A 15,425-nucleotide genomic window follows, 5' to 3' on the forward strand; every position below is an offset into this window, starting at 1 on the left:
TACACTGCTACCAAGTACGGCAGATTTACCGTGCTTTTGCTCAGAGTGTTCATGCTGACAAACGCACAGACGTTCGTATGTACGCTCCACCCAGCGAAATCGAGTGATAATAAAGTTAATAAGCACTGAGTTTCCTTTCTTATTTCTAAAGCGAATCTTGTCAGCTGCAGTCCGAGAATTTAGCTAAAGTCATGTCTTTGTCCAATAAAATTGCCAGTGCGACGAAAGAAGCATACATTCGATTTGCTACAGAACAGTCTAGTCTGCATCGCTGCTGGAAACAACATCTTAACTCTTAGTAGGTTGTGAAAAGTATCAAGAAAAAAAGAGTCAAGATTCCAATCATACTCAATCTCGGTCGTCATGGGTCTCGCTTCGAGTAAATAGTACCCTGCTTGATCCTTCAAGTGGTGCAGGCATCTTAACAATTTTTACACGACAAAAGTTCTCACTCCAAGCTCATCTGTGCAAAAATACATCGTATTATGGCGGATGCGAACCCGTGTCTTGCGACGAGACTGAGCCTGGCGATCCGACAGCTCAATGCTCATCATTTTAAAGATGTGGCTGATATGTTAACACCCATGATAACTTACGTAACTATTTCATTGTTACAAAAGCCTTGCGAGTCGAAAACGCTGCGTATATTTAATACAAAGCGACACGATTTCAATAGGTTTTAGCAGGAAGACATGAAAATGCTGAGCACGTTGTACAAATTGATTTGATGCTGGGAAGGTATAGTAGCTACTGACCACCTCAGTCATTAATTCTCTCATTTAGCTTCCTGACACTCGCTTCTATCGATTATTCAGTTCTGCAAATGGAATTGTCATTTGAGCAAGCACGACGCGAAAACTAGGTCCTGGCTTGTCAGCTCTTCCACTTGTGCGATTCACCACGGCATGAATCGGCGTGTATCCAACATAGACACGCTGTTAAATTCGCGAAGTGTCTATGATCATTGAGTCTCTCCCAGGCAGCCTACAATTAGTAGTCACTCCAGAAATGCACGCACATTGCTACTCTAGACGGCTTAGCGCTCTATCCTAGACAAATGTCCTTTGTGGTCGCCACCGCGTCTTGAAGCATCAACAAGCAGTAAGCGTCTAATGCAGCATAGCTCACCTGCTGTGGTGTCAATGGACGGCGCTCCCAGTCGCTCTTCTGTTGCAGCTTAGAAAGTGGATATCCCAGTGCCTGCTTAACAAAAGTGCTGAGTCCCTTCTGTCTACGGCGATGCTGTATCGAGTTAGACGCTAAAATTTCATTGCTGTGGCTTAAAATGCCCGACTTGTCAACTGAGTGTGTCATTGCCACTGGCACTTCGAACGAGAAATCGAGCACATTAGCAAATGTATTGAAGCATTTGACTTCCGGAAATGACCAGCGCAGCCGCTTTATGTCACCGTGAATCGCGAAACCGAGTTTGACAATGTTTTCCGAGGAAAACAGATGAGCAAAAAGCTCCTCCAGATCACCTAGCGCCATCTCCACGAAATCGAAAAGAAATACGTAGTCGTCGCAAGCGACCTGCAAAATTGAGCATTTCGATGGCATTGTTGCACGATGATCTGGACGCCACTCAGCGTCAAGTCCTAATCTTGTCACACAGTCTCGCATGAGTAGATCACTCGCCAACGTCAATGTCTCGTCACTGTCAACTACAATGATGTGACTCAGTGCAAGTGGAATTTTCAGATACGCTGATTCGTCAGTAGGAGTTGCAGATGCATCTGCATACACCGGTCTCGGTATTGCTGCACGGGCCTGCATTACGTACGGCATAAATTCAAGCTCATTTTCTAGCTTGAATTCCCTGATTGCCTTGTATACAAACTGAAAGGTACATGCATCATCTTCATCTTCCTCTTCAGCAGCAACCTTTTCTAGCTCGATCACTTCTCGTACGAATTGACGACGCATTTCAAGCGCATCGTTTAAATCCGATTTATAGAACATAAGAACATTATTAACTCCGCTGAATACAAACATCTCCGCAAATTTTGGTCCGAGATACGTCGCGGTGTTCGTATTATACAATTCTGGTCGGCGTATCAAGAATCCAATGATCTTATCAACGCTATCATGATCGAGAGCATCTTGACAGAATGCTAACAATTCCATGCGATGTGACCGATGGAGATATACGACATCGTCTAATTCCTTTACAATGTGAACGGACAAGTGTGGCAATTGGCTCACGCAGTACTCAGCATGGCGTTTTTCCATTTGTAGCTCATCAGTTACTACAGTGAGCAATTGTTTGGCTAGCTTGCCTAGAGTTCGGAACGTCAAATCTAAGAATCGTAGCGAAACGACCGATCGGAGTAGAAACAGACACGGATCAGGAGTGGTCACTAGCGCATCTCGAATCGATTGCTCGGCTACATTTTTGGAGTTCTTGTCTCGAGTCATTGTAATAATCTGCATCGCATGCTGAGATAACATTAATGGGGCGCACGATAAGGTCGATCGCAAACACCAGTATCGAAAGCTCGCTAAATCTTGGTCAAAGGTTGTCGTGGGTACAGGATCATCTTGAATTTCCAGAGCCTCACGGTCGTTAAAGACTTGCTCAAAGATGGCACGACGTGCGTACAATGTCTTCATTGCAACCTTACGAGACGATTCGTCAAATGTATCACCGCGACGAGTATACTTGAAATAAAATTCGCGAAGCATGGAATCGTACACGGGCACAGACATCATCAATAAAGTTTTTTGATAATGTTGGAGCATAGCCTGGGCTTCTGTCACCGAGTCGTGCTGAATACAGCATATGAACAATGCAGTTTCCGTGGAAGCTGATCGCTGGAAACCGTGATTTAACATGGCTCGAAGTGTCTCCTCTGCCCCCGTCAGATTATTTTTATATGCACAAGATCTTACCAATTCTTCCAGAAAACTCTGTCGCTTACAATTTACATCCATTCCGCCCACTGGCAGCTCACGCCACAACAAGTTAAATCCCTCAACATGGCGATATCCAAACATGCGTGCAATTTCAACGCCCATGCGCTGAGTGAATACGATCTTGTCTTCATGTGCTAGCGCAATCAACTCAGCAATATGATCGCAGTTGGTCAGCAAATATGCACCACGGACAAATTTCCGATACAGTGGTAGCTCGCGTGTGATTTCCGGAAGAGCACTCATTTCTTGAATCACTTGCCATGCAAGACATTCATCACCACAGCACATGAATGCATCAACGACAGAAACGTATGTTTTCGAATTAGGTCGAAGGTGTGCCTGTGGCGGGATTGGTGCGCAGTTTTTGTTACTAGGTGGCTGCCACCCTTTTGTGGCAAGATCGCACATGGCATCAACAATAACTGAGACATCTTCTTTCCATTTGCGCTTCCTGCATTGATGAATGAGCGTTTCAAAATCATTCCTAGGTACGTGAATGAGACAAATAAAAGGTGAGCCACAACAATATGCAAGTTAAGCCCATCTAGTTCTCACACAGTCACAATGGAGCCATTTTGTATCCGCTCTATCAGTCGGTTAATATCATGTTGAACTACTGCTCTCCGAACAGATTGCGATGTCTGGTATCCTAGACATCCGAGCGATTTTGAATTATCAGTAGAAGGTGCACACTCTTCCACTTGTAGTCCAGCAATCCTATCTCGTTCATCTGTGCTCATCACGTCACTAGACACCCAATCATCAAAAACTGGTCTCGAGCCATTGTAGTCCAGTGACTTGGCAACTTGACCGACAGCATGCAAGAATCTTTTATCGTCACGAAGCATCGGTGAGTGAAAGTTAATTTCCTTCAATACTTGCGTAGCCACGATTCGATCCTTTTGACGCCCACAACTTTCCAAAGCTTCGAGAAATAAAACCTCGTCAAAAGCTCCACTTGCTCGCGCATCGCTTAGAAATTTCAAACACTGGTCCGCTCCAACAGACTCATTGACTCCCACTGCACGAATTAAAGTCGTGTAAGTGACAACGTTCGGCTTGGACATGGACAGCCGCATCTCCTCGTATTTCTACCATATTACACGATCAATCTCAATTCCAACCCGAAAAAGTCAACAAAAAGATTCAATTACTTTGATTGCTGCACGAAGATCTCCACTACGAGCCATGACATCGATAAGCGCTGTATACGTAAACACGTCAGGTTGAAAGCCATATCTTTCCAATAGATCGAATGCTCGTTGGGCTTCCTTCACACTTCCGGCCCGTTGACTGGCCGTGACAATCGTATTTAATGCATAACTTGGCTGTAACATTGGGAGTTTTGGGATGTTACGAGCGCTGTCGCCATGAGTGGAGAGCAGGACTAGCCACTCGACATAAGCAAAAGCGCGCTCAATGACTACGTCGTCACGGCTTCCATCTTTATGCAAACCGACTTTCATCCAGCGAAAAATAGGCCGGAGAAATGCACGCGTTTCCCATGACGAATAGTCGCCGGTTTCTGCCAGCAACTTGCACACCAGCGGCCCCGAGACTGCGTCATCTTCCCAACGATATTCTAGCGTTCCCATTGATTGAAAATAAGGTGGTGCACACTATACCGAATCAAAGATTTCACAATTTTTACAGTAGCAATTTAAAATCACCAATCATCGTCTTCATCTTCTCCATCCGAATTATTACAATTGTTGTCTACATCAGTTTTCAGATTTGACTCAACGTCACATTTGAGCTCTTCCTCGCCATTGTTCAAATTATCTTTGCGAGAAATTGATGCTTGGGATTCAAAACGCACGAGAGCAGTTTTTTTTAAATTCGGTGATGCAGGTGACTCCTTTTTAGAGGTAGATGATGCACATGACCTGAAAGTGACAAACGTCAAATATTGGAAACAAACAATGTTCTGTTTCATGCAACGTACATTTGGTTTGTATTTTGCTTCGTTATCAAGCGAACTAGACGGGAGCTGGCATCCAAAAAACTCTGACGCTCTTGCATACGGCTTCCATCTTCGGATGCTTCTCCGTTTGTCGTCTTTCTAAGCAATTTACTCCACTGCCACTTCCCCAAGCCAGTCTCGTGTCCTTGTGCTTTACTTAACGCAGCCCCCTTTCTTGAAACTGTAGTCGATGAAGCAGAATCCACTCGTACAGGTGGATTGCGATGAATGACTTGTCTTTGAGATAGATACGTCAGTTCCGCCGAAGAGTTTCGCATTGTACTTTGTTGCAGTGATTGCTGGGCTGCTTGCTCAGTCCTCAAGGTTTGATTGTCATCAACGTCACTGTCTTGTGCAGCTTCGATCTCCTTTTCTTTGTTAAAGATGCTCACAGGATCGTCGGTGGTCATGTTCATCTGTTCTTTTGGAACAAACACCTGTCGAATATTTCGTGGAATAATGTTCAGATAGCTCTTCCGTCTACCTGTCACTGGCGCATCAGTAGGTGTGAATACTGACACCTTGGACAGCAATATACCGACGCCAGCAACAAGTGCTGGCCCAATTTGCTCGACAAGTTCTCGGTGAAAATAACCCTCAACTTCACCTGTCGGATCCTGCACCACGACATAGCAGTACTAATAAATCATCCCGTCAGCTTTATTCAATCTCATACAAATTCCTACATGCAAGACAGCAACGATCTCCTCGTCAACATATCGCACAGACTTGAGAAGTACTAAAAGCTGCACACGGGCAACGGTGTTGTTAATGCATTTCCAACCATTGAAAACACCTACTTACCTGAGGAATTTTTGTGAGTGCCTCGTCACTTTCTACAATACTTCCAACAGAACACTTGAGACTGCTAATTCGGATGTTGCCTAGAGCGACAAACATGATCAACATCCAAGCAGTAGCAAGAGCTAATTTTTTAAAACTTTCCGTAAAGTGTCCCTGATACAGCAGGCATGCCTAAGTACTGGCACATATCCACCCAAGGACCGTGATCAAACACTGTCGCAATGTTCACGGAGTACCGATCTGAATTCGTGCGATGTCGACTATCTTCTCCTTGTGAATTCTTCAACCTGTCAGCTGCTGTCAATACACAAATTCTATAATTGTAGTAATCGTCAGCTTAGGACGCACTGCTCTGTGCGCTTCTTCATAACATCCTGCAGCGGTCCTGGTACGCGATGCATCCACTTGAGAATACTCGGCTGTGACTCCACGTCTATAAATCTGCCATTAGTTTCAAACCTACACAATGTTCCCCAATCACTAAGATGCATACTCCCTTCTTCTCGACGCGGCCGTTTGCCTCCGGAAGAGCTGTTTTCATTATCATTATTATTAAGTGCTCTCTTTTCGTTTCCGCTGCCCCTCATGTTACAATACAGATACACAGTTTATCACTAGCAGATAAAACTTTGCATACAAAAAGCATGTCGATTGAGTCGTGAAGGCCATTGACGTGCTACTTCTTCACAGGTACTGAAAAATACTTTGTTATTATATAACGTCGCTTAGTAACTAAGCCATCGTCTTGTTTAATGTTAAAGTATTTAGAACAGTGGCATAACGTTGCGATGGAAGAAGACAGTAAGACCCAGCAGTATGATGAATAGACGAAACCACAGAAATGGTGACATTCGCACATCTCGCCGCAATTTCATCTTTGCCAGATTTAATTCTTCAGTCTCTTTAGCTAAACACGGCGAACACGTAGGATTGAATCCGATAGGCACAACTAAGCGATCTACTGGTGCATCACACTTTTTGCAGCTTGCTATTTTCGGCACCTTGCCGCTCGCAATGTCGGCCTCCAGCTGTGCACGCTTTTTCTTTTCCTCTTTCTCAAGACGGGCGGCGACAATTTGGGGCCCACGAAATAGATGGAGGTACAGGAACAGAAGCGAGTTCATTGCTTGGTGGCGAAATGTATTCCAGACACGACAACATGACAAGTAGATAAAAATATTGGCCTATCAGGGTGTAAAAAGACTGATAGTTCAAAGTAGACAAGAAATCAATTGTACAGTGCAAGCTTAGAACTAGGAGTACGCAACGAGTAGAGCTCTGTTACTAATCAATGCCGATTCCGCTGTACAACTAATTTATAGTTTGCAAGATGGCACTTTGACAGTGCTTGGTAGAGGAGCATTGGAGTATACAAACGTTCAGTAATCAGACGCTCGTAATAAAAAGTATCACAGTTTAGCCACTGTAAAACAGGCGGTTATTTGAACTACCCAAAATGAGGTATAAGGACCATTTCTATCATCATGCCTGTGGCTCAGAAAATGTTGGTGGAGCTTGAAGACTGCCTGTTGAGCTGAAAAATTGCGCAGGATGCCGGATGAGATACATCTGGAGGTGAGCCAGTTAAAATTTACCCAGTCTTCTTGATGGTGGAAAATGCCGTCAATATTGAAGAAGTTTTGCTTGCTCCGGGGTGTGTGTGGTCAATTGTAACGGGGTTACATGAGAGTGACCCGTCACTCTCCCAAGGGAGCTGTGGTGTGGCACACCACATTACTAGATGGGTACATGGCTTGAGAGTCATGTAATAAGAAAACATTAAGGAACACCTATAAATATATTCAGTCTTAAAACTACCTAAATTTGGTGATGGGTACATGGTCACCCAATAGGAAAACATCTAGGATACTTTATAGGTGACTTGCAGTTAGTATGTAGGAAGACATTAAGGAACACCTATAAATATATTCAGTCTTAAAACTACCTAAATTTGGTTAACGTGTCCTCGGACCAAGGATCTGTGAACTGCCGTTCACTTAGAGTTTGTATACTCTGGAAGTCAAGCTGTCTCTGTGCAAGGTGCCGTGTGCCCCGTCACACTCCTTGAGCTAGATCCAGTTCGTTGGTAAAGAGCTGTGCATCGTCGTGAGACCCATAGTGGGGTGTCGCGCCACTTCCGCAATGAAAAATGGCCCGGAGTGCTGCGGAAGGGCCGTTTATGAGGGCTTTCTGAGCCATTTGATTTTCTGTGCAAGGGCGGCGCAGACGTTTGGTACTTAGTATAGTGAATATCAGGTGCTCGCGGCCCTAGTGTGGTCCACATCTTAATGGGAAAGGGTGTGACTGTAAATTTCCTAGCACATTTGGTAAATATACAATGTGCACGCAATACACTTTCTGTTACCAAAATCTTGGATGATAAAACTTCAAAAAGCAGCACGTAGGAAAATAAATTAGTTTCCTTATAATATAGATAGGAGTTTACTCACAGCATTTGAAAATTTGGCACAAAATAGACCTTTCTGAAAGCAAAAAGATATGGTTAAAAGCCATAGACCAAAGTTGTCGTAGTGAAACTACGTCACAACTTTACATTGTGAATGTGGTGCCCATCGATAGACTCGTTAGACAATAAAGTATAAAAAGTCAAATTTCTTGATAAGACATCGTTCACCTGTATACGTCGATGCCATCGCTTCAAATTACTCCATTCACAAAATCTTTAAAACTATACCCAATTCATCTGAGCATCTTGTGGCTCTTTACCTCGAAATGACGTGATGCGATGTCATCTCGATGCATTGACAGTGCTAAAGTATGGTTTTGAATTCAGTGCGGTTGTAAGTTTTTCGAAATTTTCAGGTGGACTTGAGCTACTCGATGCTTTAGATCCAGCATTTTATAGGCATTAATTTAAAACATTCCATTGTAAGGATTAAAGTGACTTGAACCCAAATTTGCTGTTATATTTTCAACTATCCAGTTTGTTGTGAAAATGAAGACAATGAAATTATTTTGCGGGAATTTGCCGACGTTAAGCCTGCAGCTGATCCAGTAATGCATTGTACTCCACACACTTTTCCGATAATACAAGCACCATCTGCTGGTACATTGTCAGCATTTTCTCGACTTTTTGATGAAATGCCAGAGCACGTTCACGCTGTTGATCGCTTAAAGCCTCGATCTGTGTCAACCGCATTTTCAGCTGGGCTTCTGGGGAGCGTAATTGATCCAACACACACGTTAGTTGCTGCAGCTGCTGAAGTTGGGTAGAGATTTCTTGCAGGTGGTCAGCTGAACTCAAAATGACTGCACGTTTTAGCTCATCGCCAGCTTTGGAACTGCTGTGTGTGAAAGTTATCACAGATGTGAGCTGCAAATGATCGACGTGCTCCTGATCTATCCACACGTTAACATTTAACAGATAAAATTTTATGTACGCGTAAACCTACAGAGTTCGCGGAGCTTAACAGACCCAGAAACGGCCGCTGAAAGCTGGTCTAGCTGATTCTGGAGTCTTTGCAGACGGTCAATGAGTGTATTTCTACCACACGGCGATGAGCCTACAACCTTTGCTTGCAGGAGCGCTACCCGGTTTTCGAGCACGTCCATTACTATCAACGTTGATTAATTTCAAATAGAATATCAGTATATATAAAAACATATATTCTGTGTAAAATTCTGTAATAAGTCCAAATCGTTATTAACAAATATGTCTGGGTGGTAATATATCTCCTACCTTTGAAAGTCTTAGGATCAGACTATACTGAAGCAAGAGAAGCGCTTGTCAAATAATTGATTGATACCAGCAAGCATTCTACTTTCGTTTTAAATTACAAATATGGCTCCATGTTTTCCAGCGATGTCTTGTTGTATGTTTCAAATGCCTGCTTTAAAGCACATCAAAATCAAGATCGACTCTGTGAACGTGTACATATTACTTGTTTTGATTAGATCGAAATAAAAGGGTATTAAATGTCATTATAACGTTACTCGCATAAGATATAAGCCAAATTAAGGCGGTCCGGCAGTTTCTGTATGGACGGCTCGAACGACAATTCATCATCACTTACAATGGTAACCCAATCATCTTCCCGAGGACGCTTCTTTATCGACCAGCTATGTGGCAATAAAGGCTCCTTGCTGCTACAGTCACGCAAGGTTGGTAGCTTTTCCTTTTCCAGAATCTCCATAACAGCAAGTTGTCTCCCGTCGCTTTCATCACCAATCAAATGATCTTTTGTAATTAAGGCACTAATTCTAGATTCATTAATGCTGCCATTAAAGCACCAACAAAATCGACTTCGGGCGCGTACGAAACAATTTTTCCATACTTATCAAAGCGAAATCGATTAACACATGGGTAAGCGACTTCCAGGCCAATAAGAGCCTGCGTTAATGCCTCATCGCCCAATACATGAGGAAATATCTCCTCCACTGTGCGGCGCGAGAAACGCACGCGCAATTCAGCTGTGATGGATACATCGAGGTGTTCTTCATCAAAGCAATTTTCTGTCGTCACAACAGGCGGATCAGTCACTTGGGATACACTTAACGACTTCATTGTCCACTCAATAGACGCATGGTACAAGGAGTATCGCTCCCATTGAAGCAGCAGTAGCTCTAATAAAATCACCAAATTGTACATTCTCGGCAGCAACCGCAGTCAAAAATCCTCGTTGGGCATTTGTTGCTTGCGCAACGAGTGCCGCCGATGCATTTTGCTCATCTATAGCCAGACGCACAGGTGTACCATGGCAAAACAACGAACAATACTCGCTCACAATCCGAGCTGCAGCACCCGATGGCGTGCGTTGTATTGAAAGCGTCAGCTCACGTTGCACTTGACGCGAAAATGTCAAAGCTGCGATCTCATTGCGTAACTCAGCAACATCCTTTGTAAGACGTGCGCCGTAGTACTTTCGTCTGCGTCGGTAGTACTTTCCACGCTCGCTATTGGACATGATCTTGAGATTGGGCGGTGGTGCATTAATATCTTTGGAATCACGATATCTGTACGCTGTGCTGTGCGCTCGGTGGGTACTCATGATAGCACAACTGAAAATGGACATTTATTTAATAATCGGCTGCTTTGTGAATTAGTAGTCATTCTTGATGTATAAGATGAATCAGTCACTGAGGTAATTTCGGCCTTAACCTTACCCTTCAGCCTTCAATTATAGACTATTAAAAGAAATAGCGACGCAATCTCACTGTCTAAGTAAGGAATTCAGTTGATTATAGTCTAATTACCAGCACGCTACGATGACTTCTCCGCCTACTGCTATCGCACCTACTGTTGCTAAGATATCTTATCGTTTTACGGGGGAGAAGTTCGTGGAATATGAGTGCAATACACAGGATTAAAGTTGACGACCACGATGGAATTCTGCTTACAAAATAGAATTGTTGAACATGATCTTTAGTACCAAGCTTGATGAGCACGACTTACATGTAGATTGCATTGCAAACAATATTATCAAGAAGCAAAATTTTTAGCTTACAATTCACTGGCAAGGCACATGCGAGCAACAAAACTCATTATACCAGCAAAAAGTGCAGGTCAGTGTATCTGTTTCATTTAGTCAGCGCAAAAAACGCATAAAGGATTTTGGGGTATCCCATGTGTAAATTAAATGGTTAAGATTTGCATGAAACAAGGGATAGGGTAATATAATTTTTGTGAATGCCGATGAAAAGTTAACTTATGCTGTTTACCAACATAACTATGTCGAGAGTATTTTAGAGCAAAGATGTTCTGTTCTAAGTTAACAGTTTAGCCAAGCATCAAAATCCTTATCGTGTAAGCAAAGGTACGCAGTTGAATCGAGCAAGTTCCTCATAACATCCACTGTCCCATCATTGTTAATTTTGCTCACCTTCTTCATCATCTAAACTTTTGTCATGCTCAAAAGGTTTCCATCCCAATTTTCATCACTAAACCTGCGAGCAACTGGCTCAAACTATCGTTTTCTACGGTCACGTCGATGAATTCTTCGCGCGTCTATATAGCCAATACCAATGCATGACCATAAGATCTCCATTTTGAGACCAGCGTGTTATACTTGTCGGCCTTTTCATGGTATAGTTGTGCCTTGCTGGCAAGACCTGCTCCCTCGTTTCTTTCATAAGAGTAAAGACAATATACAGCGCTTTTCACGTCTATTGCATTTATTAAGTGCAACCGTCGCCATGAAACTCCGTGATGGCAAACTCGAATAAACAAATTTACTGGGGCTTGCTAATATAAGCCGCTTGATTGAAATAATAGAACGCCCTGATGTAATGACCAGTAAATAAGCAAAGAGCTAGAGAGCACGATACCTCAAGCGGATCAAAGCAATACGAACTCGGTTCTTGGTACGCTGGGATGGACTCGAAGTCAACAGACGTATCACTTTACTTTTTTGTCGCTATTAAAGTACAGCTGCTTATTCTTGCTCAGGTAGATGGTTGTAGAGTGATCACACGCTACAAATATGTGCGCCGAATTCTTGGATTGATATGTTGATAGCAATGAAGGTTGTGAGCCTAGTGAGACACACTTTTGGGCTGCAAGCTATCCTTGGTTAAAGTAACGCGAAACATTCATTGAAAGTCATCGTCAAGTACGGCAAGTAGATAATCCTATAAATGTATTGCAAAGATCGTAGAAGCCGACCGATTCTATGATGTTTCGAAATCAATTGCTTTTGTGTCGGCAACTACAACACAGAAATCAAAAGTTCGTCCACCATCCAACAGCACATAAAGTGATGCTTGGCGCAGCCATAATCTGATGCAATGATGGATCTATCATCTTCACGTCACCACTATTTCCAGCAAGAGGAGTGACATCCGCAAACACGATGCATATTCCAACTTTCCCAAAAACTTCTCAATCACGTGCACATTTTGAAGTAGTGAGACCAAGAGCACACCATCAGATCTCGCGACAAGAATTTAATAGAATCTGCCGCACCAACCGGTATTTCTGGTCTGTCGAGTGGCACCTTATAAATCACTTCACAAATCACTGAACTTGTTTCGAAATAATACCCGCAAATGCTAAAGTATTCTCATTCTCCATGTCAACGTTGTCAGCAAACGCAACAACAGAAGTCTAGAACCACATATACTTGTCATGCTCGGCTTTAAATGTATTGTAACAAGCGCACAAGTCCTTGTTCCCATGAAACCAGCTCAGCTTGTTCAATGATTTCATTGTTGTTGCGAATTACACGCATAGCTCCTTCGCTATCGGCGCCACTGCATGTAATCAGCCATTGACATCGATAGTCGAGATTTAATTCTCAAAAGGCACTAATCGGTTCGTCATTCACGTACATAACTAGCACATCATAACACGATCCATCCTCGTCTCGACCAGCGTTCATTGACCTCAATAATTAGGTACTAAAGACACGACGCAATGTTTGACTCATTAAGAATCTTACGATGCGAGCCATATTTTTCTTGTTGATCGGTGTGAGATTTCTTTCAAATTGCTCTGGTATAGAAGATATCTTGACTGTCACTTGCATGAAAGATGGTACTTTTATGCTGTATCGTACAGTAACCGGCTGGTGCGATGTTATTGTACTTGCTTTTTTATGTGTAAAATAGCCTAAAGATGACCTTCTAAATCAGGCGTCCCTTACTATTTCACAATCAGAAACATCCAGACTTACTACACTATGTGGCACCATGATACGTATTTTTTAAACAGTACAAATTCTTTTTTTTAACAGAGATATTTAAATGGACTACGTGCTGGCTACAAAATCTCGTTTACATTTCTGTTTACCATATTTGATAGAAACAATACATTTATGAATTTTTACTTATCCTCCACATGTTCTTAGAACTCTCCAAAACGGAGTTCACATTGTCCTTATCAGTAACGTACTTTGGTACCTCCGACATTTTCCACACGCTTTTCACAAACTGTACAAGTTTGTGAGGTGGATGTACAACTGAACCGAGATGTGGGCTAGACTTGGGCTCACTCTCATGTTGCCTTAGATATCTTGACTTGCGGTCGAACAACATATTAGCTATATTAGCTGGATAAGACAAGAGTCTTTACGAAGAACGACCGTAGTGACTCTTTGAGTTCCGACCCGACACCTTCGTCCTAGACGAGAGACAACCGGCATAGTTGTGCACAAAAAAGGACGTATTCGATGCTTACAAATCGCACACTATGTATCCATTCCCAACTCACGACGACGTTAAGCGAGCTGTACTGATGACAATAGCGCTGAAGATTATTGTACTCAACTCACGCACCGAGCAAATAAGGTACGTCACATTACCGTTCATATAGTTTTGCATGCGAGCATCAGTGGAACAGACGTCCGGCTGGAACGTCGTTTTACGCTTGACTATGCAAAGTCTGAAGCACGACGTGGACGTCGAGGTAGAAAATTTATACCTCAATTTTTTTGTTAATAGTTAATCTCATCGCTAAGAGAGTTCTGGTAAATCCACCGACCATGGCTAAAGCGTATAGCAAATCCAGACAATCTCGCAAACTGAAAGCGTGCTATGATGGGTAGCTGTGCTGCTTCTTCAAACGAGGTAAAATTAACGGTTACATCAAGTTATACGCATCAACGGCGCCAGGGCAATCCTCCCGAAGTGAGATATCATTCTCCCATGAGTTATCAGAGTGAAGATGTAACTTGAGCTTTAACAGATACCGATTTCAGCCCAAAGAATCCGCCAGCCTATCGCTTCACATGAAAGTAGGCTAAACCTTTTTAGTGCTATGACCGCTAACGACCTAGTGCACCGTTGGCCTTTGTCTCTGTTGGATGAGGCGGGACCGCTCGTTGCATCGCTTTTAATACTAGTGGGTGGCGACCGTTCTTGCCGCTAGATAGCAATTTTTGGTTCTGTCTCATGGAAACGAACGGGGTCGTAACCAATTGGAGTAGGTGATGAGTTATTCCCTTCTAATTGTCGTCGGACTTTGTGCTTCGCAACCGCATGCATGATACGATGCTCTAGATATACGTCCGCGTTGCTAAAGCTGACTTTAGTGCCCTGAACAACAGTGCGCGAACTGAGTCTGATATTTATCAGCATTCTCGCCCGCTATAAGTTCCCTAGGTAAATCTTCAGCGTTTCGTGTCTAACCAAACTCTACTGCTCTAAGTGTAGAAATTTTGGCAAAAAAATGCCTCCACTCACGTACGGCTGCGCGCTGAACGTAATCCAACGGCGCTTCTTTACCAACCAAGATTTTTTTATGCTTTACAGAGCTAAAGGTGTTGATTTTCAATGTCAGGTCTGGTTTCTGTATCCTCAGGTATCAATGATTTTAGTTTACATTTAGCACGCGCACGACAGCCTACTGGGACTCGCCGTGCCTATGGGGATATGTAAAACGACCCTGCGTGAGAGCTTGACCGTTTGTAACTTTCTGTCGAGAAAAAATGAGGCAACCAGGGCGCAGAGCCTATTTTTCTCACGAATTTAATATCTGCAAAACTCATGGGGCTTCTTTGTAGCTAAGAGAGCTCACACTTTCACCACAGCGAGATTGAGGTCCATCATTCTAGCACGCTGGTAAAGCTGCCACCTCCCGTTTTCCCGCTGTCTTTTGTGGCACGGAAGGTGTAATCCGTATCAAATATGACACACATAGCATCGCAAACAGGGTCTATTAGACGCAGATGATCTCGGTGCATGCCGTACCTGCTTTGAGATCTTTCAAATAGATTAATTGTTACCGTTGCTAGAAAATGATTTGTCCTCATCGCGTTGAGAGGATCGCATATTTTGGGTACGGTTC

General features: G+C 43.2%; 6 protein-coding genes across 6 annotated transcripts; all 6 read right to left on the bottom strand.

The window, feature by feature from the left end:
* Positions 1–1,044: 1,044 nt before the first annotated feature.
* On the bottom strand, positions 1,045–4,511 carry PHALS_05482 (probable exonuclease mut-7 homolog; the record flags this gene model as incomplete). Its single annotated transcript, XM_024719030.1, has 3 exons — positions 1,045–3,400; positions 3,472–4,007; positions 4,071–4,511. The coding sequence occupies 3 exons, from the start codon at positions 4,509–4,511 to the stop codon at positions 1,045–1,047; spliced, it is 3,333 nt and encodes a 1,110-aa protein (XP_024584369.1).
* A 71-nt stretch (positions 4,512–4,582) lies between these two features.
* PHALS_05483 (Protein of unknown function DUF4539) lies at positions 4,583–6,270 on the bottom strand (the record flags this gene model as incomplete). Its single annotated transcript, XM_024719031.1, has 7 exons — positions 4,583–4,802; positions 4,862–5,496; positions 5,566–5,625; positions 5,684–5,836; positions 5,898–5,970; positions 6,032–6,116; positions 6,177–6,270. The coding sequence occupies 7 exons, from the start codon at positions 6,268–6,270 to the stop codon at positions 4,583–4,585; spliced, it is 1,320 nt and encodes a 439-aa protein (XP_024584370.1).
* Positions 6,271–6,447: 177 nt separating this feature from the next.
* On the bottom strand, positions 6,448–6,807 carry PHALS_05484 (uncharacterized protein; the record flags this gene model as incomplete). Its single annotated transcript, XM_024719032.1, has 1 exon — positions 6,448–6,807. The coding sequence occupies one exon, from the start codon at positions 6,805–6,807 to the stop codon at positions 6,448–6,450; it is 360 nt and encodes a 119-aa protein (XP_024584371.1).
* A 1,871-nt stretch (positions 6,808–8,678) lies between these two features.
* On the bottom strand, positions 8,679–9,256 carry PHALS_05485 (uncharacterized protein; the record flags this gene model as incomplete). Its single annotated transcript, XM_024719033.1, has 2 exons — positions 8,679–9,043; positions 9,097–9,256. 2 exons carry the CDS (start codon positions 9,254–9,256, stop codon positions 8,679–8,681), a joined length of 525 nt encoding a protein of 174 aa, XP_024584372.1.
* Positions 9,257–9,633: 377 nt separating this feature from the next.
* PHALS_05486 (uncharacterized protein) lies at positions 9,634–10,692 on the bottom strand (the record flags this gene model as incomplete). The annotated part of the gene is made up of 3 exons (XM_024719034.1): positions 9,634–9,919; positions 9,979–10,202; positions 10,291–10,692. 3 exons carry the CDS (start codon positions 10,690–10,692, stop codon positions 9,634–9,636), a joined length of 912 nt encoding a protein of 303 aa, XP_024584373.1.
* A 1,964-nt stretch (positions 10,693–12,656) lies between these two features.
* On the bottom strand, positions 12,657–13,020 carry PHALS_05487 (uncharacterized protein; the record flags this gene model as incomplete). The annotated part of the gene is made up of 3 exons (XM_024719036.1): positions 12,657–12,746; positions 12,802–12,892; positions 12,971–13,020. The coding sequence occupies 3 exons, from the start codon at positions 13,018–13,020 to the stop codon at positions 12,657–12,659; spliced, it is 231 nt and encodes a 76-aa protein (XP_024584374.1).
* Positions 13,021–15,425: the final 2,405 nt, after the last annotated feature.

This window comes from Plasmopara halstedii (assembly GCF_900000015.1).
Source record: "Plasmopara halstedii genome assembly, contig: Scaffold_2904, whole genome shotgun sequence".
Classification (NCBI taxonomy): Eukaryota; Oomycota; class Peronosporomycetes; order Peronosporales; family Peronosporaceae; genus Plasmopara; species Plasmopara halstedii.